Source organism: Chlorocebus sabaeus, chromosome 22 (assembly GCF_047675955.1).
Source record: "Chlorocebus sabaeus isolate Y175 chromosome 22, mChlSab1.0.hap1, whole genome shotgun sequence".
Lineage (NCBI taxonomy): Eukaryota > Metazoa > Chordata > Mammalia > Primates > Cercopithecidae > Chlorocebus > Chlorocebus sabaeus.
Window position 1 is genome coordinate 28,736,544 of NC_132925.1, and position 26,646 is coordinate 28,763,189.

The 26,646-nt window shown below is 38.8% G+C and overlaps 1 protein-coding gene across 2 annotated transcripts in view; it reads right to left on the bottom strand.

Annotated features, from left to right (window-relative positions):
- Positions 1 to 4,812: 4,812 nt before the first annotated feature.
- The window catches only part of GUCA1C (guanylate cyclase activator 1C), a 48,274-nt gene continuing 26,440 nt past the window's right edge, over positions 4,813 to 26,646 (bottom strand). Inside the window, exons 2-4 of one of the 2 annotated variants that reach the window (XM_007985883.3) lie at positions 19,322 to 19,471; positions 14,563 to 14,650; positions 4,813 to 5,378 (exon numbers count right to left, since the gene is read on the bottom strand). In XM_007985883.3, coding sequence (XP_007984074.2) covers positions 5,185 to 5,378; positions 14,563 to 14,650; positions 19,322 to 19,471 — 432 coding nt within the window. In that variant the 3' untranslated portion in view covers positions 4,813 to 5,184. Of the gene's footprint in view, positions 5,379 to 14,522; positions 14,651 to 19,321; positions 19,472 to 26,646 lie in introns of both variants that reach the window. The other variant, XM_038003293.2, reaches the window with a different exon arrangement.

The window sequence follows — 26,646 nt, forward strand, 5'->3', positions numbered from 1 at the left end:
AGTCGCTGATTGGCTGCTGCAGTGTGGGGAAGCAAGGGAAATCAGATCAGTGCTGTCCTTCTCCCGGACCAGCAGCAACTCGTCTGTTTCCCTCTCTCTTTATTTCTCCGTATTTTGGGCCAAAGAATCGGGGCATCTTCTTCCTGGTGCCTCTTCAGTTATACAGAGAAACTTGAGTAACATGCTGTTAGCTTAATATTTAAAAATTTTTTCTGTCATTTTTATAAGGCAAAAATTATTACAAGCTTTAGTTTCTTTCTTTTCGTCTTTCTTTCTTTTTAAAATAATGTCTCTTAAAAAAATAGTAAAAAAAAAAAAACAACGTGTTACTTTCCCCAGGAAGCTCTTCTTGACTGTTAATACAGGTTAGATTCCAGTTATATGCCCTCATAGCCCCTTGTATGTCAGCTTTCAGCATTTAACTACAATTACAATGAATTATTCAATCATGTAACTCACTGATGTCTCTTATCCACTATGATGGCAAGGACAATATATGTCTAATTTACTGCTTTATCCCCAGCCTCGTACAGTGCCATGCACCTGGAAAGTATTCAGTAAATATTTCTTTAATGAAAAAAGTAAAATAAAATAATATCTCTTTACTTCAAAGCATCAAAAATTGTAGTTAAAAACAAAAACAAAAAAACAGGAAAGTAATAGGAAAATCTAGGTTCTCCTTAAACAGTGATGTCATTCTGGTTTGGTCAGTGCTATTTGGTCAATGGGAGTCTCGGAAATTAATTAAGGTTCTTGAGGTTCTTCAGACACGTGGCCCACATATCATGGTTTCCCTTACTTGAAATGTTACTGTATAGCCATAAGAAGGAAAATTCACGGAATTCCAATTAAACAATAAAGCTGAATGAAAGTTTTTTAAAAAGTCACTGGACAGTAGGCTCTGCTTGAGGTTTATCATCTGAAAGAGGAAGACACTTATTTTAAAATATTTGGTTTATTAAAATACCATGACTTGATAGGTAGATTAGGACTATTCCTTTGGACTCAGCATCATGTTGTTAAATTGCAGAGAAAATGACAGAGAAGGAGCAGCACTTTGGTAGAGATGACTTTAAGGAGACTTGAGGGAAAAAATATGGCTTTCCTCCCACAGTCTCTCTCTCTCTTTTCCCCCCACCTCACCTAACCATGAACCTAATGTAATCTTTTTTTTTTAAATTTTTTTTTTTACACAGAGTCTTGCTCTGTTGCCCGGGCTGGAGTACAGTGGCATGATCTTGGCTCACCACAACCTCCACCTCCCGGGTTCAAGTGATTCTCCTGCCTCAGCTGCCCGAGTAGCTGGGATTATAGGCGTGCACCACCACACCCTGCTAATTTTTGTTTTTTGATAGAGATGGGGTTTCACTATGTTGGCCAGGCTGGTCTCGAACTCCTGGCCCCATGATCCGCCCGTCTCAGCCTCCCAAAGTGCTGGGATTACAGGCTTGAGCCACCGCACCCAGCCCTAAAATTATTTGGCTCTTGAATTTCTGACATATCCTTCTTTGGACCACCCTCAGAAAAAACTATAACATAGATATTGTTTTATGATTTGTTTTCTTACGATGAACAGTTAGTACCTTCACGTTCTCCCAATCCACCAACCAGTGTTTTTTTGTTTGTTTTTTGTTTTTTTGGGACAGGGTTTTACTCTATCAGTAAAACCTGGAGTGTAGTGGCATGATCACGGCTCACTGCAGCCTCAATCTCCCAGGCTCAAGAGATCCTCCCACCTCAACCTCCCAAGTACCTGGGACCACAGGTGCACACCACCACACCTGGTTAATTTTTGTATTTTTTGCAGAGATGGGGTTTCACTATGTTGCCCAGGCTGTTCTTGAACTTATGGGCTCAAGTGATTCTCCTGCCTCAGCCTCCCAAAGTGCTGGGATTATAGATGTGAGCCATCATGTCTGGCTTCAACAAGTTTTCCTAAGAAACCTACCAGGGTGTGCTATGGGACACCAAGAGAGGACACACAGATAGGACAGAGCTATTCTTTGGAAAGGGAAGTGAGTACCCCTTTCACTTCTCTGCTATGAACCTGGGGGGTCAGTTTGGGAGGCAGAAGACCTGGAGTGAGCTTTGGGTACAGCGCACAGAACAGAACTTAGAAATCTAAGAGGCAGCATCTAGGGAAAAACCGAAACCAGATCTGGGCAAACTACACAAACCAGTCATGATGCCAAGGGGATTATATGCTGAGAGAGAGGATCAAGGTATGAGGCAGCAGAATGACGGGAGCCTGGGGAAGTCAGAGGGAAACTACAGGGTTCAAAACAGACAGTGGCAGGCGGGGCCCAGGCTAAACCTGAGCTTGGGTGCTCTTAATATGCTACCTATGATGGTGATGGTGTCTGGACAGTGTCTCCTTGGCTCATCCTACCCATCCCATCTGTGCTGGTCATTAAGTCATACACTCTCAGCTCCAAGCCCATCGTTCTATAATAGGCTCTGTGATGCTGGGTGGAGCCCTGCTGACAATTCTCCTCTGCCAGTTGTTTCCCTGGTAGGCTCAGCCCATAGCAGGTGCTAGAGGGAAACTGCTAGGTAAGAGGAGGTAGAACAAGCTGATCCCTCCTGTTCCGGTCAGCCTCGCCTCAACAACAGCCCTGTCCTGGCAGTGATCGTTGATTGCAATACTTTTCCTACATTCCTCTGAGGCACCCTGTGTTCCTTCCATGGAAAGCTGGGTCCCAGTTCTCCTCTTTCAAGCTTCTGTGTTCTAATAACCTCAACCTCTTCCCTTTGCTCCCCTAGCCTAGGATGGTAGCTGCTTCCTGCCATTACTAGTTCTGTGCTATTTCAGTGCCCTCTCTTTGCATTTCTAGTCTTCCAATGCCTTTTAAATCAATTCCTTATATTAAACTCCCTCTGTTAATGTAAGTGTGGTTTCCTTGTGTTTCCTTGACTGGATCTTGCCTGACTGAAGGGTCAATCCTGTTGAAGGTGGGGAACCCACCCGCTTCTTTTTCTACATGCACTGAGTACTTACTCTGGAATTTTGCTGAGGGGACTTATTTAATCCTAATAGTCCAGTGATGTTGCTGTTTTCCCCATTTAATTCTGGTAGCTGAGACTCAAAGAAGTCATGTCATTTCCCCAGAGTCACACAGTACATGCTGTTAAACATGCTAATAGAACTCGATTCAGACCCAGACTTGCCTGACCCCCAAACCCTTCTCTTGTATTCCAACTTGCTGCCTGCTGTTCCTGCTGGTGTCCCAACTTCCCCTTTGCACTGTCCCATCATCTCCATCTCTTTCCTCTGAGTGGAGTGTGTGGAGGTGGTTGAGTCCTGGGGCAGAGGAACAGAAGGGCCCTGAGTGCCCATGAAAGATGGGTGGAGGGGAGGATGTTGAGGCTACAGAGGCCACTGAGTTGAAAGGATCCATGAATACAACACTTTGCCTGGAGTGAGAATGGCACTGCCAGTAGTGAAAATAGCCAGACCAGGGAGGGAAGCATTGGGTGGAAATTCTGTAAGCGAAAGCCAAGATGGGGTGAACTTGGCAAGCAACAGCTTCTGCCTTGAAACTGCTGCCTTTTCCCTAAATAGGTTCAGATATTCTGAGAAAGATTAAGCTACAAGGAAAATGAGTTCTCTTTAGCTTTATCCTTATACAGAAAAGACAGAAAAGATGGAAGTATTCACTGCTGTTTCTCACTTTCTTCAAAACACTTGTGAACTCTGCATTTTAACTTCTCTGCTATACTTGCATTTGCAAATCTTAACAATACATGGAACACTGGACAATTTAAGGCATAATGTCATCTGGCAACACAACAACTTTGTGGGATTGTTTACCTGGCTGATATTCTGGCTCTTACAATGATGTTTCGATGTTTCCCTTTTCACTTCTAGGAGGCTCAGAGTCCAAAGAGTAATACACCTTTTGCAAACAAGTAAACTTTGTGTCACCACAGCTACAATAATTTTCCTTATATTATCTGTGATAATTTTATTTCAACATTTTATCTTGCGTTGTATACATCTTTGTGAATCTCCTTGAAATCTTTTGGGAAAAAATTCTGAGGACATTTCTACCTCCATCTATATGTTCATCTAAATATTTGTCTATAACTTTTTCTCTATCTCCATTTATACTTCATTTCTACTGCCATTTATTTCCTCTGTGCCTCCATCTCTGCACTGATCTGCTCAGACAGCTCTGAGAAATGGACAGTCCAACTCTCTCTTTGTAGTCTTCCAGTTGTGTGTTTTTAACCCAAATTTGAATATGAAAGCCTAATTATGAAGCTTTTGACCTAAAGATGGTTCACATCTGGTCTTAGAAACCTCCTCTGTGTTTCTACAAGAAAGCCAGTCATTGACAGACATACTAATGGGCCTGTGATATAGAACTCAAACCTTAAAAAGTTCTAACCCATCAAGAAGTCCCATTCATCATTTCATTTTCTGGAAAGGATATAAAAAATGAAATGTCAGAGCTATAATGTCAGGATCATTTAAAATGTCAAGTGCTTGTTGTTGCATAGCCTGGCTGTCTGCTGTTCTGATCAAACCTCCAACTGGCATAATAACTACAGAGGATACATCGCATTTTCATGCACAACTGGATGCAAATTTATAATGAATCATATGAAAACATTCTCACTGCCCACGCTGAAGTTTTCTCCTCTTACTACATAGCTTAAGATTTTTCTTTTGAAGCAGAGCATCATTACTAATGCAAGACAGCATTCACCAATGAGAAATAGGTGCAGAAAAAAAAGTTTCTCAAATAAACCAGAACTCAGTCATTTATAATATACAGATGCAACAAGAGCAAAGAGGCAGCAAACACATTTACCACATGCACGTTTAATCTGAGAATGCTAAACTGTGGAAACACTTTCCAACTGATAATCCAGTTCTATTTCAAGGTGTAGATTTAGTGCACAAGGAAACACATATGAGAGTTCTATTTTGAATGGATAGGTATGGAGACAATCCTTCAGTGTAATTATTATGTTTTAATCTGCAGAGAGAGCACAGAAAAGCAACAATGCACCTGTTTAGGATCTTTATGGAAGTCTCTATTGGATTAAAATAAGTGCTATATTCACAAGCCTATATGAATGATAACAAAGACCTGAAATCAACAGCATGTACATGGGTAAGATTCTATTTCTTCTCTATTGAAGTATTGTGCTCATTGATAGCTGGGAAAGGTATTCTCACAGAGACTTCATTTTCACCTTCCCTAGGCCAGCCTTGTCAGGAGATTTGGAGGAGTCTATCTCCGTGTCTGGCTGCTTCCCGTTACAGATTACTCTTAGCACATTGGAGAGGTCGAAGCTCTTGTAAACAATCTCCAGGAGATCCTGATCTTTTGCTATGCCATTGATAAATTCTTCTAAAGTCAATTCTCCTGGAAAATAACCAAAAAAAAAAAAAAAAAAAAAACCAGTTAAGAAGGGACTTTGTCTATACCACTCACTGGCACAAATGATATACTCACTGGTATGTTTACTGATATTCTTTTGATATCCTTTCCCCTCAACCAGACTCTAAGATCTTTGAAGATCTTCATTAAAAAAAAAAAAAAAAAGCATTCAGTGGTGGGGTTGCCAATGAAAATAAAGATAATAAACCTATTTTTATGTTTAGTTGAAAACATCAGGTAATGCCCCAGATGAAATAAGAGCACATATACAATTATATCTCTGCACAGTATTGGTTTTTGGACTTTTAATCTCGAAGATATGACCAAGTCTTAGGAGCATGATAGACTGGAGATTTTTAAGATCAAGACAAAATGACTACTCACAAGGCTATTTTCAATATTCTTCTCTCTGAAGAAATAATTCTTGGGACTGTCCAAAGCTGTGAGAAAGCTTCAACATGTGTTCATTCCACAAGTTATTATTGGTCATTATTTCTCTTCTCTTTTTCTGGTTTTTGAGTCCTAATCTTATCGTCTTGACTTATGTCTTAAGTCTGTGCTGGCCAGCCCAGTGCTATAAATTTATCGCCTTATATCCATGTGTCCTGGCTGCCATGTTTTTCTACTACCTTCATCCCACAAGATGACTTTTAAACATTTTTTAGGGAGGTGGAATTCTCTGTTGATATGAATCATTTGGGTTGGGATTATGAGTGTGTTCAAGTTGAAGGGTACAGATGCAGTTACTGATCTCAAAGAGACTGTACCCAGGGGAGGTTTGTGGATGGGTAGATCAGCCAAAGACAGGTCAAGTGCATTCAAGGACTGGAGAAAGTGCATTCAAGGAAGGAAGTCAGCAGGGACTGAGTCAGGTGTTATGCTGTACCTATACTTTTTAACGGAGAAGACAAATATCTAAAATACCACAACATTGATTCAAATGTCAAAAAGCATGAATCATCATATATTCGTAAGACACCTCCCTTTTGGTTTCAAAGCAAAATGCTAAAATGCATTTTTTAAGAGAAAGATCTAATCTGTCTTCCTTATGTTATGCTTATGCCAAAGAAAGGTCTGTGAAAAACCTCAGTTAACAGCAGTCAGGAGTAGGGCCCCATGTGTGTCACAGAAAAGGTCCAATCGTGGAAGAAACCATAGGGAGTAGAGAAGATTGCAAATTTTGAAAAGTGGTACGTGCGTGGCTGGGGAGAGTCCCATGGGTCAGTGGCAACGGGGCAGGGAACCTCAAACAATCACAGAATAACTGCCCTTTGCAAAAGAAGATCACAGCTGGTAAATTCCCAACCCCAAAGACTTTTCAAATGTATTGGGGCTCAGCATGACCGAGAGAGAAGTGGAAGTGGAGCTAGAGACAGTTTTGACTGTTTAGTTATAAAACTTCTCTGCTCTAACTACTGGCTACAGAAGAGGCAGCATCTGAAAGAACCGGGATATAGTAGTGGTCTCAGCTGAAAAGCAATGCAGGTTACTGACATAGATAAGAGAGAAAAGATGGAAATATTCACTGCTGTTTTTCCACTTTCTTCAAAACACTTGTGAACTCTGCATATTAACTTTTTCATGTTACCTAATCACTTACCATAAAAAAAAATCTCTGTTGCAAATCATCAAACTCTACCTTTAGTAACACATTTACTATATCTAAACTACTTCTTTTGAAATTTTCTTCACTGTTTCCCTCTAGCAGTCAACATTCATTCATTTATTCATCACATTTATTAAGCCCTAACCACAATTACCATTTCTATTACCACACAGTTACCACCAGTATAGCCGACTACAGTGCTATGAATATGGTAGGAGCTCAGAAGGCACACACTGACTAATTGCCTTCCTTTATCTCATGTTCTTTAACATTGCTTTCTATTCTGCTTTAATGTGACTGTGGATTTAGGCCCCAACAAATTAAAAGAATGCTTTCTGTATTTCCCTGGAACGAGTCACCTGTGGAGGTCCAGAAGCTTCCCACTAAAGAATCTACCAGCAAGGCCGGGCACGGTGGCTCACGCCTATAATCCCAGCACTTTGGGAGGCCAAGGCAGGCGGATCACGAGGTCAGGAGTTCCAGACCAGTTGGGCCAACATATGGAACCCCATCTCTATTAAAAATAAAAAAAATTAGCCCAGCGTGGTGGTGGGCACCTGTAGTTCCAGCTACTTGGGAGGCGGAGGTTGCAGTGAGCCAACATCAGGCCATTGCACTCCAGCCTGGGCGACAGAGCGAGACTCCATCTCAAAAAAAAAAAAAGATACAAGATTCTACCAGCAAAAAGCCAACGCCTGTGAGAGATGATAGTGCAGGGAGATCATGGGACTTAGAAGGAATCTAAAGTCATCATTGAGTTTTTATTACTTTGTTTTATATATATACAGACACATTTCAATTTTGAGTCTCCCCCCGTTGCCCAGGCTGGAGTGCAGTGGCGCTATCTCAGCTCACTGCAAGCTCCGCCTCCTGGGTTCACGCCATTCTCCTGCCTCAGCCTCCCGAGTAGCTGGGACTACAGTCGCCGCCACCACGCCTGGCTAATTTTTTGTATTTTTAGTAGAGATGGGGTTTCACCGTGTTACCCAGGATGGTCTTGATCTCCTGACCTCGTGATCCGCCCGTCTTGCCCTCCCAAAGTGCTGGGATTACAGGCTTGAGCCACCGCGCCCACCCGACACATTTCAATTTTTGTAGGACATTATTCAGAAACCTCATGATTTTATTTTTATAAACTGAAATATATGTACTTGGAATCTACATTGTTTAGTGCTGTTTGTTGTATTAGTGGGTGTACTCTGTATGTCTGGGGACCTTGAAGGTCAGTATCACTGGTGCTCTTTCATCACTCACTACCAATTTCAGGAGTTTCATTAGTAATAGAATAGCTACCCAGGAATATTTTTACTTAGTCCTGTTTTTGCAATCCAATTATCCTGCTGATATTCCTAAATCATGCATTTCTTCCCATTTACATCTTAATCTTTTATAAAAAAACATTCTCCTTCACCCCGCAAACCCCCACCAAAAAAAAAAAAAAAAAAGCAGAATTTACTGTGCATGCCTACATTAGTATTTCTGGTCTAAACTGGATCCCTTCCCTACAGCTTATACAAAAATTAGTTCAAGATGGATTAAAGACTTAAATGTTAGACCTAAACCATAAAAACCCTAGAAGAAAACCTAGGCAATACCATTCAGGACATAGGCATGGGCAAGGACTTCATGACTAAAACACCAAAAGCAATGGCAACAAAAGCCAAAATTGACAAATGGGATCTAATTAAACTAAAGAGCTTCTGCACAGCAAAAGAAACTACCATCAGAGTGAACAGGCAACCTACAGAATGGGAGAAAATTTTTACAATCTACTCATCTGACAAAGGGCTAATATCCAGAATCTACAAAGAACTTAAACAAATTTACAAGAAATAATCAAACAACCCCAACAAAAAGTGGGTGAAGGATATGAACAGACACTTCTCAAAAGAAGACATTTATGCAGCCAACAGACACATGAAAAAATGCTCATCATCACTGGCCATCAGAGAAATGCAAATCAAAACCACAATGAGATACCATCTCACACCAGTTAGAATGGCGATCATTAAAAATCAGGAAACAACAGGTGCTGGAGAGGATGTGGAGAAATAGGAACACTTTTACACTGTTGGTGGGAATGTAAACTAGTTCAACCATTGTGGAAGACAGTGTGGCAATTCCTCAAGGATCTAGAACCAGAAATACCATTTGACCCAGCTATCCCATTCCTGGGTATATACCAAAGGATTATAAATCATGCTGCTATAAAGACACATGCACATGTATGTTTATTGCGGCACTATTCACAATAGCAAAGACTTGGAACCAAACCAAATGTCCATCAATGATAGACTGGATTAAGAAAATGTGGCACATATACATAATGGAATACTATGTAGCCATAAAAAAGGATGAGTTCATGTACTTTGTAGGGACATGGATGAAGCTGGAAACCATCATTCTGAGCAAGGACAGACTTAAATGTTAGACCTAAACCATAAAAACCCTAGAAGGGTTCTCACCCATAGGTGGGAATTGAACGATGAGAATACTTGGACACAGTGTGGGTAACATCATGCACCAGGGCCTGTCATGGGATGGGGGAAGGGGGGAGGGATAGCATTAGGAGATATACCTAATGGAAACGACGAGTTAACCGGTGTAACACACCAACATGGCACATGTATACATATGTAACAAACCTGCATGTAGTGCACATGTACCCTAGAACTTAAAGTATAATTAAAAAGAAGAAGAGGAAGAAGAAGAAGAAGAAGAAGAAGAAGAAGAAGAAGAAGAAGAAGAAGAAGAAGAAGAAGAAGAAGAAGAAGAAGTCGTCATCCTGGTTTTAAAAGAAATCAGCCCGTGTAGAGGATTTTTTTCAATTTTAATTTCTTTTCATTATAACTTCATAAAACATTGAGCTGGGGCTGGAACCTTAGCAAAGATAGGGTGGGGAAGATTTGGGAGATGAGAATAACCAAATTTTCAAGGGAGGATGCTGGTGAAGATTTTGAATGACACAATATTGTGTTTATTAGCACGGTGGCACTAGAAGCATTTAGCGACATTTTACAGGAGAGCTTTCGCATGCAGTAGTTTCTTTTCCTTTACGTGGAAACTCAATTCCCTCTTATCTCCTGGTAATTCTCAGTTTCCCAGTTTGATTCAATGTGACCCTCATGGCTTTTCACAAAGTTCTAGTCTAAAGCACTGGTCTTTCTTTTTAGTTAATCAATAAAATTTCTTTATGTCCTGCCCTTGTTTTTTTTTTTTTTTTTAACCCAAAATATCTGCTCACTAATCACCCTTCTTGGCCAGGCACAGAGGCTCATGCCTGTAATCCCTGCAGTTTAGGGGACCGAGGCGGGAGGATCGCCTGAGGTCAGGAGACTGACACCAGCCTGACCAACATGGCGAAACCCTGTCTCTACTAAAAATACAAAAATTAGCCGGGCATGGTGGCGGGCGCCTGTAATCCCAGCTACTGGGGAGGCTGAGGCGGGAGAATCACTTGAACCCAGGAGGCGGAGGTTTCAGTGAGCCGAGTGGTGCCACTGCACTCCAGCCTGGTGACAGAGAGAGACTCTGTCTTAATAATAATAATAATAATGATAGTAATAATAATCACCCTTTTCATTTCCTCTTTGGCCTCTTTTCACCTTCACCATTTGTTATTACGAGCCACTTAAGTCTCCCTTATCCCTGTGCCTTATTTGGCTCTATGTGAAACTAACTGAGGCACTTTCTGCACTTGATGTTGTGAACATCCATAAATCTCCCTAAATCATGTCAAGAATGATGCCTAACCAGAGCATGGTAGAACATGGATTGCTGTTCTTCTGGTGGTAAAGCCTGCAGAATTCCACACTTAATCATTTTACCTGACTTGTCTCCTCTGTTTTCATTTTTCAATAATATAGAATGTTTAGCTTCAATTTTCTGCCTCTGTCTCTTCAAGCTCTTTCCTGATGCTTTTGTTCGTAATATAAAAATAAAACTAATTTGTTAAATTATAACAGTAATATGTCCTCATGATTAAAAAAATTGAACAATACAGAAATATAATGAAAAGAAAAAAATTCCCCTTTAATCTCTTTCGGGCACCTGGTCTGACTTCCCATAGGTAATTAACTCCTGCTAACTGTCAAGGTTTATATTTTATGAAGTTTTTAACATATATGCATATATTTGTTAATTTCAAAAAAAAAAAAAAATTCTAGATACCTTTCTTCCTATAGATAGAATTGCATATTGTTCTTGTTTCTTAATTGAATCTTTTCTTTATTCCTTATATGACATCTTCTTAGCAGACACTCTTTCATTTCACGGTTACTTATAGAGCACCTACTGTGTGCCAGCATAGGAAATATCAAAGTACACAAAACGGAAATGGTTCTTGCTTTCATGGACCTCATAGCTCTTCATCTTGTTATAAATCTAGCATTAATCCTGTACCTTTATTTTGCTTAACCTTCTAACTTTGATTTACTATTATAAGATTTATGCTTAGAATACTTCACAAAAGTTGTGTATTTTTCTGTCACAACAGATATGATGTTGACCATTCTTTTGCAAACAAGTTACAATCAAATTGGGATTTTCATATATGTACCTAAAGTCTTTTTGTTGTATATTTGTGGGCTGTTATCATCTTTACTTTTGGTTTCAATATTCATAAGATGATCGGCACAGTGATGTGCTTGTTTTTTATTTTGAGAAATAAAAAATATATATACATATATATGTCAGCGTATAGTCAACAGCATTTTGGTATACTTAATTGAGCATCTCTATTTCTATCAATACTGATGTTTTGATAAAAATGATAATGAACAATAAAAAACTGTATTTGACGTATACAGAGTTGAGCTTTTACAAATGCGGATAGACATTCTCCTCTGTGGTGCTAACTCCCCCTTTATTTGTAAATGAAGCACTTCATATTATTCTTCTCTGTCAAATACTAGCCAAATCCTTTTGTACTTCTGCAAATATCAACTTTTTATATCTTCATTACTTTTTCTTCCTTGTCTTTGGTTACACTGGGTTCTCTCTGTCCACCAGCACATTTGTTAGCATCTTTTTCTTGATGTGTGGAATGATCCAGCTGTCTCTTGATGAAGCGATGTAACAGCTGTCAATAATTTTTTATACAAAAGCAAGTTCTATCAGTTTTAGTTCTGTATATGCATTTGCTAAGAAATAGTGATTCATAGTTACTCCGAAGTGTATACGGATGTGGATGTGTGTATAATTTTTTAAATTAAAATACAAGTTTTGGGGGCTGGGCATGGTGGCTCACACCTGTAATCCCAGCACTTTGGGAGGCTGAGGCGGGTGGATCACAAGGTCAGGAGTTCGAGATCAGCCTGGCCAATATGGTGAAACCCCGTCCCTACTGAAAGTACAAAAATTAGCTGGGCATGGTGGCAGGCGCCTATAGTCCCAGCTACTTGTAGGAGGCTGAGGCAGAAGAATCGCTTGAACCCAAGAGGCCAAGGTTGCAGTGAGCTGAGATCACACCACTGCACTCCAGCCTGGGTGACAGAGCCAGGATATTATTTTAGGATAATATTATTATCCTAACAATAATAATAATAATAATTTTTATGAGAGGAAACAATTAGTGTATTTAGTTTTATAAACTATTCTAGAAACCATAATTCATCCCCTTTTTCCTGTCATTGACTTATTCTTGTAGGTCAAAGAGCCCATCTCTCTAACTTCAGGTGACCTCAGCTATTGCCCAGGCACAATTTCTCTTTTCTGAATTCACATCTCTTTTAACCCAGCCCTTTCTATTTCAAGTTCCTTTCTAATCACAGTCCCCATTTTATTGATTCATTATACTTTGCCCTTGGGGAATCTTCTTGGATAGTAAACAAAAAGTCTTGAATTATATTCACATTTTCTGGAATACATTATCTGTGTCCTCAAACTAATAGAATCTTAGTTTTTTCCTAAGAATACCAAAATCTTCGTACTTCTCCCGAGGAAGGTCACTTTCCTATTCCCCTCACTCCTAGCACTAGAAGCAGTATTCATGGATATTATCAAACATTCTTGACCTGCCCTTTTGAAAGTCACTGTCTAAACCAAGTCTTAAAACTGTGACGTCCCATCTATTTCCAGAGTGCCCATTCTTCTACATCAATGCTTTCAGCCCCAGGCCGAAAGGGATTCTTTACTCTACTCCAATCCCTGCCATCCTGCAGCACCTCTAAGATTAAAAACAAAGTGAAACAGAATAAAATCTACGGCATTTCTCCAGTTTGATGACCACCATTTTCAGTTGCATATTCCAAATAAAGTCTTCATTGTCCTCACCAGACCCTCCACTCTCCATTTCTCTGGTCCTTTCCTAGCTGCACTTAGCCACCTTATCTACTCTGGGTAGTCTGATTCTGTTTCTTACAAACTTTCACATGTACTGGCATGTTTCATTATGTGATGTCGTATACTAGTAAGTGAGCATACTGAATTGAGATTCAGGAGAGGCAGATCTAGACTGAAGTCCTTAAGAGAAGAAGATTGATGCAACTGATGCATCTTCAAATTGCTTTCTTGAGCAGTATACTCTTGTCCTGTCATTTGGCTTGTTCACAGCAGTGGCTGCATTTGAGCTTCCTCCTGGCCTCACCATCCCATCCTGCCACGCTGAGCTGCCACATTTTACTAGAACAACCTGCCACGCTCAACATGGGAACATGCGTCTCTACTGCCTTCTCGTGTCCACCAGAAGAAGTGACGCATGATGGGCAGGTCGATGCCTTTGGAAGGAGTTTTGGAATGATGACAACTGTGACTGGCATGCCAATGCCTCTTTTCCATTTTTTTAAACGTTTTACTGATATCTTGTATTTTTAACAATGTCAAATTTTCTGTTTTTCAAGGACCGTTCCTAGATCTTCTGCCTCAATCTCAAGTCATTATGCTCACCTACCTGTTTGCTGATATCAAAGCTATATGGTAGAAGCACTCATTTCTCTTGGGCTGTCTGTGTCTTCCCTCTTCACTACTACCTCTGAAGAAGAAAAGCACCTCCTCTGAGCTAAATAGGAACCCAGATTACAGAGTAGAAAGAGCAGATGGAGAAATAATCAGAAAGAGCAGAAATGTAGATAGAAAAGGTAGAAAAAGCAGAAATGGAGGCAAGTGTGGACTCTTCTCCATAAATGTTTAGTCCAAAGGAAGAAAAAAGTCTGACAGTAGAAGAAGATAGAATAATTGAAGGAAAGTTTTCGACAGTAGGGAAAACTTGAGTCTATTTATATGCTGATGGAAAACCTCCAGTGGAGAGGAACTGGTTAATAGAATGTGTTTCAGAGCAAACAGCAGAAGGTACTTCATCCTATATGCTTCCGATTTATTTCCTCGTCTCACCTTTACTCTTTACATATCCCAACATGTCAAGCATCACACATTGGAAATAAATATGGTCAATAAATATTTACTCAGTTGAATCATACTGAGAACATTGGATTGGTCCAGTTATGAAGCCCAAGTCACAACTAGGGTTCTCTTGCATGGTTCCTGCTTTTGTCTAAATGACACTCCCCACTACCACCATCTCCTACTTTGTAAGAAAAGTGATCCAGAAGAGAGTAGCTCCATTACCATCATTGTTTATATCGATCTTACGGAACACCAAGTTGGTGAATTCTTCAGGACTCAGGGTTTGCTGGCCATTGAGGGCTTGTACCGCCTGCAAAAAGACATTAAATCAAAGAGGTCAACTTTTCTGGAAGCAAATACATTTTGCAACATTTCTGCTCCAATGTGACAGAATTTGGGGATGTGTTAATGTCAGTTGCTATCCAACCTGTACCAGTTGTTAAAAGTAAATAAAAAGAAAAGATTGTATGTCAGTTCTGTGTAATGAGACTTGGAAATTAAATGAACTAAATAAAGACTGAAATCCTATTTTATACAGTATAAAGGGATCCATTCAACATATTAGATCACAACAGATGCAATAAGCCCATTGGAGAAAATATTGTAGTGGTCATGGTCATAAGAATTCCAGACCCAGAAAACAGACATCGCTCTCAATTTCAGACAGGTTCATTTGGGTCTTATGGATGAAAGTAAAAGGATGACCACAACGCTGTAAGAGTCTCAAGCTTCCTCTCGGGCTTCCACTGCTGGCACCCCTGGTTCTTTGTGCCTTTTTGTAGAATGATTGACTGGGGAGACAGATATATACAGCTTCAAAGGGCACTGAATTTCTCCCACATTCTGCCAGAGACCAGCGGGCAAATGACATTTCCAGCCTTCCTAGAGGAAAGACGTAGCTAACCTCCCCTAACCCCAAGGTGATTAAATTAAATGACCCAGACTTGGTATAGAACTTCATAATAAAATGAAAGAGGATTATTCATTTGGGAATTTGAACATAACTCTCTTGATTGAACATGAAGGAATCTTTAGAAAAACTTCTAGCTATGTATTTCAATTAGAGGACACAATCATAAATATGGCTGTCTCTCTCTTGCTGCTTCCCAAGCATTACCCACGTTAAGTCCAGGATTAATCATAATAAATGGTGGTAAAAAACCAGTCCTGGCTTTAGCAAGTTTAGGTCTCACAGATCTCATGGTTAAATATAGGACAATATTTAAAGTAACTGTTACATACATATAGCATCACATTTGAAGAAGATTTTAAGGATTTCTCAGTGTTTGGTCAGAGGGCTTCAAAAGCCTAGAAAATTTGGCCAGATATCCAGTATCCCCACGTTCTGAAGTGATATTAGACCACATAAAGAGTCATAGCAAAAAACTGTGAGATCTTGATTTGTTCATCACCAATCTTCAGGTCATATAAGTGCAAGTGAAATATGGAAAGTGGAGGAGCACTGAGGGGATATTTTTGGAGGGAATCGTCAGCTTGCTCTGTTTTCTTTCTTTTTTTATTAGAAGCAGCAGGATCAGGGGACAGGCAAGAAGCTTTTTCTTCTTCCTCTTCCTCCTCCTCCTCCTCCTCCTCCTCCTCCTCCTCCTCCTCCTCCTCCTCCTCCTCCTCTTCCTCTTCCTCTTCCTCCTCCTCCTCCTCCTCCTCCTCCTCCTCCTCCTCCTCCTCCTCCTCCCTCTTCTTCTTCTTCTTCTTCTTCTTCTTCTTCTTCTTCTTCTTCTTCTTCTTCTTCTTCTTCTTCTTCTTCTTCTTCCTCCCTTCCTCATTTACTACATTCATTCTTCCTTCCCCAGTTGCCTAATGGCAGTATCTGAGCACTCCCTGTGTGGGAGCAGGAGGACGCAGGAGAGAAAGGGAAAGCAGGAGAGTTCTCACATGGCAAGTACTGTCCTGGTTAGCTAATTTCAGTGCTCCCTGGCCTGAAAGGTGTAGACGCTCTCTCCTGCAATTCTGTAGGCATGAATCATGCATCTTGATTCCAGCTGTTCCCTTTCCTGCTTAGAATTTCTTAAAATCTGCGGCCGGGTGCGGTGGCTCATGCCTGTAATCCCAGCAATTTGGGAGGTCGAGGTGGGTGGATCACGAGGTCAGGAGTTCATAGACCAGTCTGGCCAATATGGTGAAACCCCATCTCTACTAAAAATACAAAAATTAGCCAGGCATGATGGCAGGTGCCTGTAATCCCAGCTACTCAGGAGACTGAGGCAGGAGAATTGCTTGAACGGAGGTTGCAGTGAGCCGAGATCATGCCATTGCACTCCAGCCTGGGTAACAGAGAGAGACTCGGTCTCAAAAAAAAAAAAAAGAAAAGAAAAAAAGAGTTTCTTAAAATCTGCACAATTGCCGTTTTTAGATTAGGCAATTCTTTCTTGTTCAGGCCTGTCCTGTGCATTGTTGAATACTTAGCAGCCTCCTTGGTCTCTAAGCAATAGATGGCAACAGTACTACCGCATTCTCTATTCTCCAACTCACCAAAATGTCTCCAGACAATGTGCAATGTCCCCTAAATAGAGATTCTCCTGGTTGAGAACAAGTGCTCTAGGTCTGCCTGCAGCTTTGAGTTTCTTCACATCTTCCAGTGGCCCTGCAGGATAAGATCTAACACAGATCTATGCCAGCTTCCTCTCACAGTGTTCCATACCTGATCTATGGAAAACACCCTAGCATACTTTGTCCCAACAAATTCTATGCAGGCAGATACTTCCAAAGTGTGCACTCTTGCTGCCACTGTTTGCTTCTTTAGGCTTCTCACTCATGACTCAAACACTCACTGTTGTGATCCTCAAATTGCAGGATACAACCACAGTTCAATGGTTTCCTAACATACTCGTGTTATTGACCTGGGGGGGTCCTACTAATTAAATTTTCCTCAAAAATCCTTAAAAACCTTTCTCTGGACTGTTTTATACCCTTGAAGTGAGATTAAGCTGTAACTATCTCCTTTGTAGATACTGCCTATGCTCTGGTACTTCCTTGCAATCTCTTAATGCCTGGGCTGAATTGCATTTTAGCGTCTGTATTGTATGTAGAGAGAACTTAGATTATACACTTTTTATTTACCTTGCTGATTTTTTTCACTTGCCTGTTGTATAGAAAGTATGTTTCTAGGCTACCAATTTCTTAATAAGTGTATATTTTATTGCATTAATTTATTTAAACATTTTCCTCTTTTAGTTTTTTAGAATTTTTTGCTATCTTAAGAGATTCTGTGATGTAAATCATAGGACTTTCATCTCTAATATTTGTTTTCCCTGACTCAAAATAAGTAATGCTAACTCTAAAATGAAGATCAGCTTTCAGCCTCTCGACGCAGGTTACCACATTTCCCAGAACGTTTTATCCACTTACACTCTCTCCACAGTGTGTAAGATGCCTTCCTTACCACGCTCTTACCAGAATTTGCTATTATTGTTTTCAGTACTGATTAATATAGAGACAAATGGTATCTAATTATTAAATTTCTGTTCTGTGCTTTTATTATTTCAATTTTCCTATGTTCTTTTTTTTCCCTTTCTAAGCACTTTGAGGGAAAATTCAATTTGCGACTTACTACTTCTCTTTCCTTGGCTCACTAACTGAAGTTATACATTTTAACCAATAAAAATCTACAGCACATTTCCCCGTAAGTTATAGACAAAATCACGTTTATCCTTGTTGTTCCTAATTCTTTTCAGAATCTGATGACTCTTTCCTTCACCCAAAAAAAGCATAACATACAGGCAAAATTTTGTCCTTAAGTTTAAGGGCTAAAATGACTCCTGAAGGCCATTGATTCTTAGATCCCAGACTAAAAACCCTTGTTTCAAGAAATGCTTTGGTGGCATCCTAAGATCTGTATGCTGTATTTACATTTTCATTGTTTTTAGAAGAAGCTGAGTATTTAAAAGAACATTTTAAAATTTACATGGGGTTGGGTATTCTCCATAGAATATTTGATTTCTAATTTTGTGTTGCAATATATAAGGTATAGGCAGAATTTCTAAATCGTTCACTTGCCAAGTGAATCCTAGCACATTTTTTGTGTGAATGATCTATATGAAATTAAAATATTAGCAATATTGGTATTATCCTACCCTTGAACTCTTTCCATATGTTGTTTAACTCTATATTTGCTTATTTAGCTTTCCATTTTTTATCTGCTTTGAACATTTGTTGAGAAGTTTAATTATAAATGTAGTTCTACTCACTTATTTTTCTGGCATTTTTGCTAATATTTCTACTATGTATTTTATTTGTAACTCAGCTCCTTCATCTATGAAACAAAGAATTTGGACCAGATCATTTCTAAGACATCTAATTCTAATGCTCTTTGAGTCTGTGTTACAAATTCAATGTCTTGGATTCATAATATTAATTTTACCTCTTATCTTTATTTAGGTATAGTGTCCCACTTTACCAATTTTTACTCTGGGCTCTTTACTGTTTCATACCATGATAATAACTATCTCCTACTCCATTGGGGTGATGGTATAGGGGCTTAGAAAGGCACTTACTGAACTTTAGATATGGAAAAGATCTGAGATCCCTGAACCAACTATTAGAAATATTTCAGTATAGCTCCCAGAAAGATCAGTCCTCACATACCTTCATTTTTAGTCCATGTCTCTTGTTAAACATATATAAACCATCTCATAGTTTAGCTATTCCTCATGAGGCATTCTGCACTGAGGCAGAGAAAAAGATAAGTTGTTTTACACTATCATATTTGTTTCATTTTTTTCATTGCAATGCTCTGTTAAATTTGTGAATGCCAGGGTGGATTGCACCAAGAAGGAATAGCTGATTTGCTGCTGTTGCCCATTCAGCAATCAATAGGTTAAGTAAAGTTTACATTACTTCAGCAATTCAAAATGTATATCCCAAAAACAGCCAACCCCATAGACAGCTGTTACCTACTCCATAGGAAGGGAAATTGGGTTAACTGTATAGTGGCCTGAAAAGGATACTTTACTGCTTCACTTACCACGAACATGTCCAGTAGTTCATTTTTGTCAATAGAACCATTTCCATCAACATCATACAGCTTAAAATACCATTTTAATTTTTGCTCCATTTTTTCTTGCACGATTAGATTTACAGCAGCAATAAACTCCAAAAAGTCAATAAATCCATCCTATGGAAATTAAGGTGAAAAGAAAAATAAATATTTAAGAAGAATAATTGTTTTTTATTTGAGAAGTCAGCATTCATGAACAGGGCCTTTAGTATAACTTAAATCAATCCAAAAGATTTCAGCATAAAACTTTTCCCTAGTGTTTCATTTAAAAAACGTTTACAGACACAAGTGACTTTAATTTTACAATTAAGTGCCTTAAGTAAATAGGCATTATTTTTTAGTGTAGTTTTAGGCTCACAGCAAAATTGAATGGAAGGTACAGAGGTTTCCTATATACTCCCCTGTCTCCACACATGCATAGCCTCCTCCATTGTCAACGTCTCCCACCAGAATGGGACATTTGTTACAATTGCTGAACCTACACTGACACATCATCATCACCCAAAGTCCATAGTTTACATTAGTGTCCAGTCTTTGTACTTTACATTCTGCAAGTCTAGATATATAATGCCATGTACCCACCATTATAGTGTTGCATAGAGTAGTTTTGCTATCCTAAAATTCCTCTGCGTTGTGCCTATTTAGTCTTCCCCTAACTCCTGACAACCATTAATCTTTTAATGGTCTCCATAGCTTTACCTTTCTAGAAAGTTACATAGTTAAAATTATATAGTGTGTAGTATATGGTACGTAGTTTTTTCAGATTGGCTTCCTTCACTTAGTAATATGCATTTAAATTTCCTCCTTGTCTTTCCAGGGTTTGATAGCTCATTTTTTTTCAGCACTAAATAATACTCCATTGTCTGGATGTACTTCAGTTTATTTATCCATTCACTTCCTGTAGGACATTTTGGTTGCTTCCAGATTTTGGCAATTGTAAATAAAGTTGCTATAAATATCTATGTGCAGATTTCTTGTGGACTTATGTTTTTAACCCCTTTGGACAAATACCAGGGCATTTGGATGATATGTAAGAGGATGTTTAGTTTTTAAGAAACTGCCAAACTATCTTTCAAAGTAGTTGAACCATTTTACATTTCTACCAGCACTGAATGAGAGTTCCTGTTGCTCCACATCCTCACTGGCATTTGGTGTTTTTAGTGTTCTGGATTTTGGCCATTCTAATGGGTGTGTAGTGGTATCTCCTTGTTTTAACTTGCAATTCCCTAATAATATATGATGTTGAACATCTTTTTATGTGCTTGTTTACCACCTGTATTTCTTCTTTGGTGAAATATTTGGCCTATTTCTTAATCAGATTGTTTTCCTTTTTTCAATTTTTTTTAAAATTTCAATAGGTTTTTGGGGAATCGGGGGCATTTGGTTACATGAATACATTTTTTAGTGGTGATTTCTGAGATTTTGGTGCACCCATCACCTGAGCAGTGAACACTGTACCCAAGGTGTAGTCTTTTATCCCTCACCACCCTCTACCCTTTCCCCAAAGTCCAATGTATCATTCCTATGCCTTTGCATCCTCATAGCTCAGCTCCCACATATGAGTGGGAACAGACACTGTTTGGTTTTTTCCATTTCTGAGTTACTTCACTTAGAATAATAGTCTCTACTTTTATCCAGGTTGCTGTGAATGCCATTATTTCATTCCTTTTTATGTCTCAGTAGTATTCCATGGTGTATACACACACACACACACACACACACACACACACACACACACGGATAATTTTCTTTATCCACTCATTGATTGATGGGCATTTGGGCTGGTTCCATATTTTTGCATTTGCAAATTGTGCTGCCGTACACACGCATGTGCAAGTATCTTTTTCATATAATGACTTCTTTTTCTCTGAATAGATACCTACTAGTAGGATTGCTGGATCAAACAGTAGGTCTACGTTTAGTTTTAAGGAATCTCCACGCTGTTTCACATAGTAGTTACATTCCCACCAGCAGTGTAAAAGTGTTCCCTTTTCTCTGCATCCATTCCAACATTTGTTGTTTTTTTGATTATGGCCATTCTTGCAGGAGTGAGGTGACATTGCATTGTGGTTTTGATTTACATTTCCCTGATAATTAGTGACGTTAAGCATTTTTCCATATGTTTGTTGGCCATGTGTATATCTTCTTTTGAGAATTGTCTATTCATGTCCTTAGCCCACTTTTTTATTATTATTATACTTTAAGTTCTGAGATACATGTGCAGAACGTGCAGGTTTGTTATACAGGTATACACATGCCATGGTGGTTTGCTGCACCCATCAATCCGTCACCTACGGATTAGTATTTCTCCTAATGCTATCCCTCCCCTAGCTCCCTACCCACCGACAGGCCTCTCCCTATGTCCATGTGTTCTCATTGTTCAACTCCCACTTATGAGTGAGAACATGAGGTGTTTGGTTTTCTGTTCCTGTGTTAGTTTGCTGAGAATGATGGTTTCCAGCGTCATCCATGTCCCTGCAAAGGACATGAACTCATTCTTTTTTATTAACCCACTTTTTGATGGGTTTGTTTGGTTTTTTCTTGCTGATTTGTTTGAGTTCTTTGTAGATTCTCGCAATTAGTCCTTTGTCGAATGTACAGATTGTGAGATTTTCTCCCACTCTGTGGGTTGTCTGTAAACTCTGCTGATTATTTCTTTTGCTGTGCAGAAGCTTTTTAGTTTGAGTCCTATGTATTTATTTTTGTTTTTGTTGCATTTGCTTTTGGGTTCTTAATCATGAAGTCTTTGCCTAAGCCAATATCTAGAAGGGTTTTTCTGGTGTCATCTTCTAGAATCTTTATGGTTTTGGGTCTTTAAGTCTTTGATCCATCTTGAGTTGATTTTTGTATGAGGTGAGAAACAAGGATCCAGATTTATTCTTCTACATGTAGCTTGCCAATTATCCCAGCACCATTTGTTGAATAGGGTGTCCTTTCCCCACTTTATGTTTTTGTTTACTTTTTCAAAGATCAGTTGGCTATAAGTATTTGGCTTTATTTCTGGGTTCTCTATTCTGTTCTATTTGTCTATGTGCCTATTTTTATACCAGTGCCATGCTGTTTGGTTGACTATGGCCTTATAGTATAATTTGAAGTTGGGTAATATGATGTCTCTAGATTTGTTCTTTCTGCTTAGTCTTGATTTAGCTATGCAGGCATTTTTTTTTTTTTTGGTTCCATATGAATTTTAGAATTTTTTTTCTATTTCTGTGAAAAATGTTGGTGGTATTTTGATGGGAGTTGCATTTAATTTGAAGATTGTTTTTGTTCTATGGTCATTTTCACAATATTGATTCTACTCATCCATGAGCATGGGATGTGTTTTCGTTTGTTTGTGTCATCCATGATTTCTTGCAGCAGTGTTTTGCAGTTTTCCTTGTAGAGGTCTTCCAACTCCTTGGTTAGGTATATTCCTAAGTAATTTTTTTGCAGCTATTGTGAAAGGGGTTGAGTTCTTAACTTGATTCTCAGCTTGATCGCTGTTGGTGTATAGAAGAGCTACTGGTTTGTGTACCTTAATTTTGTATCCTTAACTTTTGCTGAATACATTTATCAGTTCTAGGAGCTTTTTGGAGGAATCTTTAGAGTTTTCTAGGTATATGATCACATCATCAGCAAATAGCAACAATTTGACTTCCTCTTTACTGATTTGGACTCCCTTTTTTTCTTTCTCTTGTCTTATTGTTCTGGGTAGGACTTCCAGTACTAAGTTGAACAGAAGTGGTGAAAGTGGGCATCTTGTCTTGCTCTCAAGGGAAATGCTTTCAACTTTTACCCATTCAGTATGATGTTGGTTGTGGGTTTGTCACAGATTACTTTTATTACCTTAAGGTATGTCCCTTCTATGCCGATTTTGCTGACGATTTTAATCATAAAGGGATGCTAGATTTTGTCAAATGCTTTTTCTGTGTCTGTTGACATGACCATGTGATTTTTGTTTTTAATTCTGTTTATGTGGTGTATTACATTTATTAACTTATGTACGTTAAACCATCCCTGCATCCCTAATATAAAACCCACTTGATCTTGATGGATTATTTTTTTGATATGCTGTTGGATTTGGTTTGCTAGTATTTTATTGAGGGTTTTTGCATCTTTGTTCATCCGGGTTATTGGTCTGTGGTTTTCTTTTTTTTGTTATTTCCTTCCTGGTTTTGGTATTAGAGTGATACTGGCTTAATAGAAGGATTGAGGGAGAATTTCCTCTTTCTCTAGCTTTTGGAATAGTATCAATAGGATTCGTACCAATACTTTTTTGACTGTCTAATGTAATTCCGCTGTGAATCCTGGACTTTTTTGTTGGCAATTTTTTTGTTACCATTTCAATCTTGCTGCTTGTTATTGGTCTGTTCATAGATTCAATCTCTTTCTGATTTAATCTAGGAGATTTGTGTATTTCCAGGAATGTATCCATCTTCTCTAGGTTTTCCGTTTTATGCACATAAAGGTGTTCATAGTAGCCTTGAATGATCTTTTGTATTTCTGTGGTATCGGTTGTAACATCTCCTGTTTCATTTCTAATTGAGCTTATTTGGATATTCTCTCTTCTTTTCTTGGTTAATCTAGTTAATGGCCTGTCAATTTTATCTTTTCAAAGAACCAGCTTTTTGTTTCATTTATCTTTTGTTTTTTTTTTTTTTTTTCAATTTCATTTAGTTCTGCTCTGATCTTCATTATTTATTTTCTTCTGCTGGGTTTAGGTTTAGATTATTCATGTTTATCCAGTTCCGTGAGGTGTGACCTTATTTATGCTCTTTCAGACTTTTGATGTAGGCATTTAATGCTATAAACTTTCCTCTTAGGACCACTTTTGCTGTATCACAGAGGTTTTGATAGGTTGTGTCACTATTATCATTCAGTTCAAGGAATTTTTAAATTTCCATCTTAATCTCATTGTTGACCCAACGATCATTCTGAAGCAGGTTATTTAATTTCCTTGTATTTGCATGGTTTTGAGGGTTCCTTTTGGAGTTGATTTGCAATTTTTTTCCACTGCAGTCTGAGAGAGTACTTGATATACTTTCAATTTTCTCAAATTTACTGAGACTTGTTTTGTGGCCTAACATATGGTCTATCTTGGCGAATGTTCCATCTGCTGATGAACAGAATGTACATTCTGCAGGTATTGGGTAGAATGTTCTGTAAATATGTGTTAAGTCCATTTGTTCTAGGGTATAGTTTAAGTCCATTGTTTCTTTGTTGACTCTCTGTGTTAATGACCTGTGTAGTGGTATCAGTGGAGTATTAAAGTCCTCCACTATTATTGTGTTACCATCTATTTCATTTCTTAGGTCTAGTAATAATTGTTTATAAATTTGGGAGCTCCAGGCCAGGCATGGTGGCTCATGCCTGTAATCCCAGCACTTTAGGAGGTCAAGGCAGGTGGATCACCTGAGATCAAGAGTTTGAGACCAGACTGACCAACATGGTGAAAACCCGTCTCTACTAAAAATTCAAAAATTAGCCAGGCATGGTGGCAGATGCCTGTAATCCCAGCTACATGGGAGGCTGAGGCAGGAGAATCATTTGAATCCAGGAGGCAGATGTTGCAGTAAGCTGAGATCGTGCCATTGCACCCCAGCCTAGGTGATAGAGCAAGACTCCATCTGAAAAAAAAAAAATTGGAGAACTCCAGTGTTAGGTGAATATATATTTAGAATTCTGATATTTTCCTGTTGGACTAGTCCATTTATTACTATATAATGTTCCCCTTTATCTTCTTTAACTGCTGTTACTTTAAAGTTTGTTTTGTCTGATATAAGAACAGCTCCCCCTGCTCGCTTTTGGTGTCCATTTGCATGGAATGTCTTTTTCCACTCCCTTACCTTAAGTTTATGTGAATCCTTATTTGTTAGGTGAGTCTCCTGAAGGCAGCAGATGGTTGGTTAAGTCCTATTTATTCTGCCATTCTGTATCTTTTAAGAGGAGCTTTAGGCCATTTATTTTCAATGTTAGTATTCAGATGTGAGGTATTATTATATTGATTATGTGATTTGTTGCCTGAAGCTCTTTCTTTTTTGAGATGGTGTATCACTCCATTCCCAAGGCTGGCGTGCAGTGGCATAATCTTGGCTCACTGCAAGCTCCGCTTCCCAGGTTCACACCATTCTCCTGCCTCAGCCTCCCAAGTAGCTGGGACTACAGGCATGCGCCACCACACCTGGCTAATTTTTTGTAGTTTTAGTAGAGACGAAGTTTCACCGTGTTAGCCAGGATGGTCTCGATCTCCTGACCTCGTGATCCGCCCTCCTCGGCCTCCCAAAGTGCTGGGATTACAGGCGTGAGCCACTGTGCCCTGCCTTGTTTTTTCTTTTTTTTCTGTTCATTGTGTTATTGTTATATAGGTCCTGTGAGATTTATGCTTTAAGGAGGTTCTATTTTGGTTTATTTTGAGGATTTGTTTCAAGATTTAGAGCTCCTTTTAGCAGTTCTTGTAGTGCTGGCTTGATACTGGAGAATTCTCTCAGCATTTGTTTGTCTATAAATGACTGTATCTTTCCTTCATTTATGAAGCTCGGTTTCACTAGATACAAAATTCTTGGCTGATAATTGCTTTGTTTAAAGAAGCTAAAAATAGGACCCCAATCCCTTCTAACTTGTAGGGTTTCTGCTGAGAAATCTGCTGTAAATCTGATAGGTTTTCCTTTGTAGGTTACCTGATTCTTTCGCCTCACAGCTCTTAAGATTCTTTCATTTGTCTTGACTTTAGATAAGCTGATGACTATGTGCCTAGGCAATGATCTTTTTGTGATGAATTTCCCAGGTGATCTCTGAGCCTCTTGTATTTGGATATCTAAATCTCCAGCAAGGCTGAGGAACTTTTACTTTACTATTCCCTCAAATATGTTTTCTAAACTTTTAGACTTCTCTTCTTTCTCAGGAACCCAATTATTCTTAGGTTTGGACATTTAACATAGTCCCAAACTTCTTGGAGGTTTTTTTTTTAACTTTTTTTTTTTTGTCTCTGACAGATTGGGTTAATTCAAAAGCCTTGTCTTTGAGCTCTAAAGTTCTTTCTTCTGCTTATTTGATTCTATAGCTAAGACTTTCTAGTGTATTTTGCTTTTCTCTAATTGGGTCCTTGATTTCCAGAAGTTGTGATTGTTTTTTATTTGTGCAATCTATTTCACTGAATAATTTTCCTTTTCCTTTCATATCCTATATCTTTAAGTTGGTCTTCACCTTCCTCTGGTGATTCCTTGATTAGCTTAATAGTTGACCTTTTGAATTCTATTTTGCAGTTCAGAGATTTTGTCTTATTTTGAATCCATTGCTGGTGAGCTGGTATGATC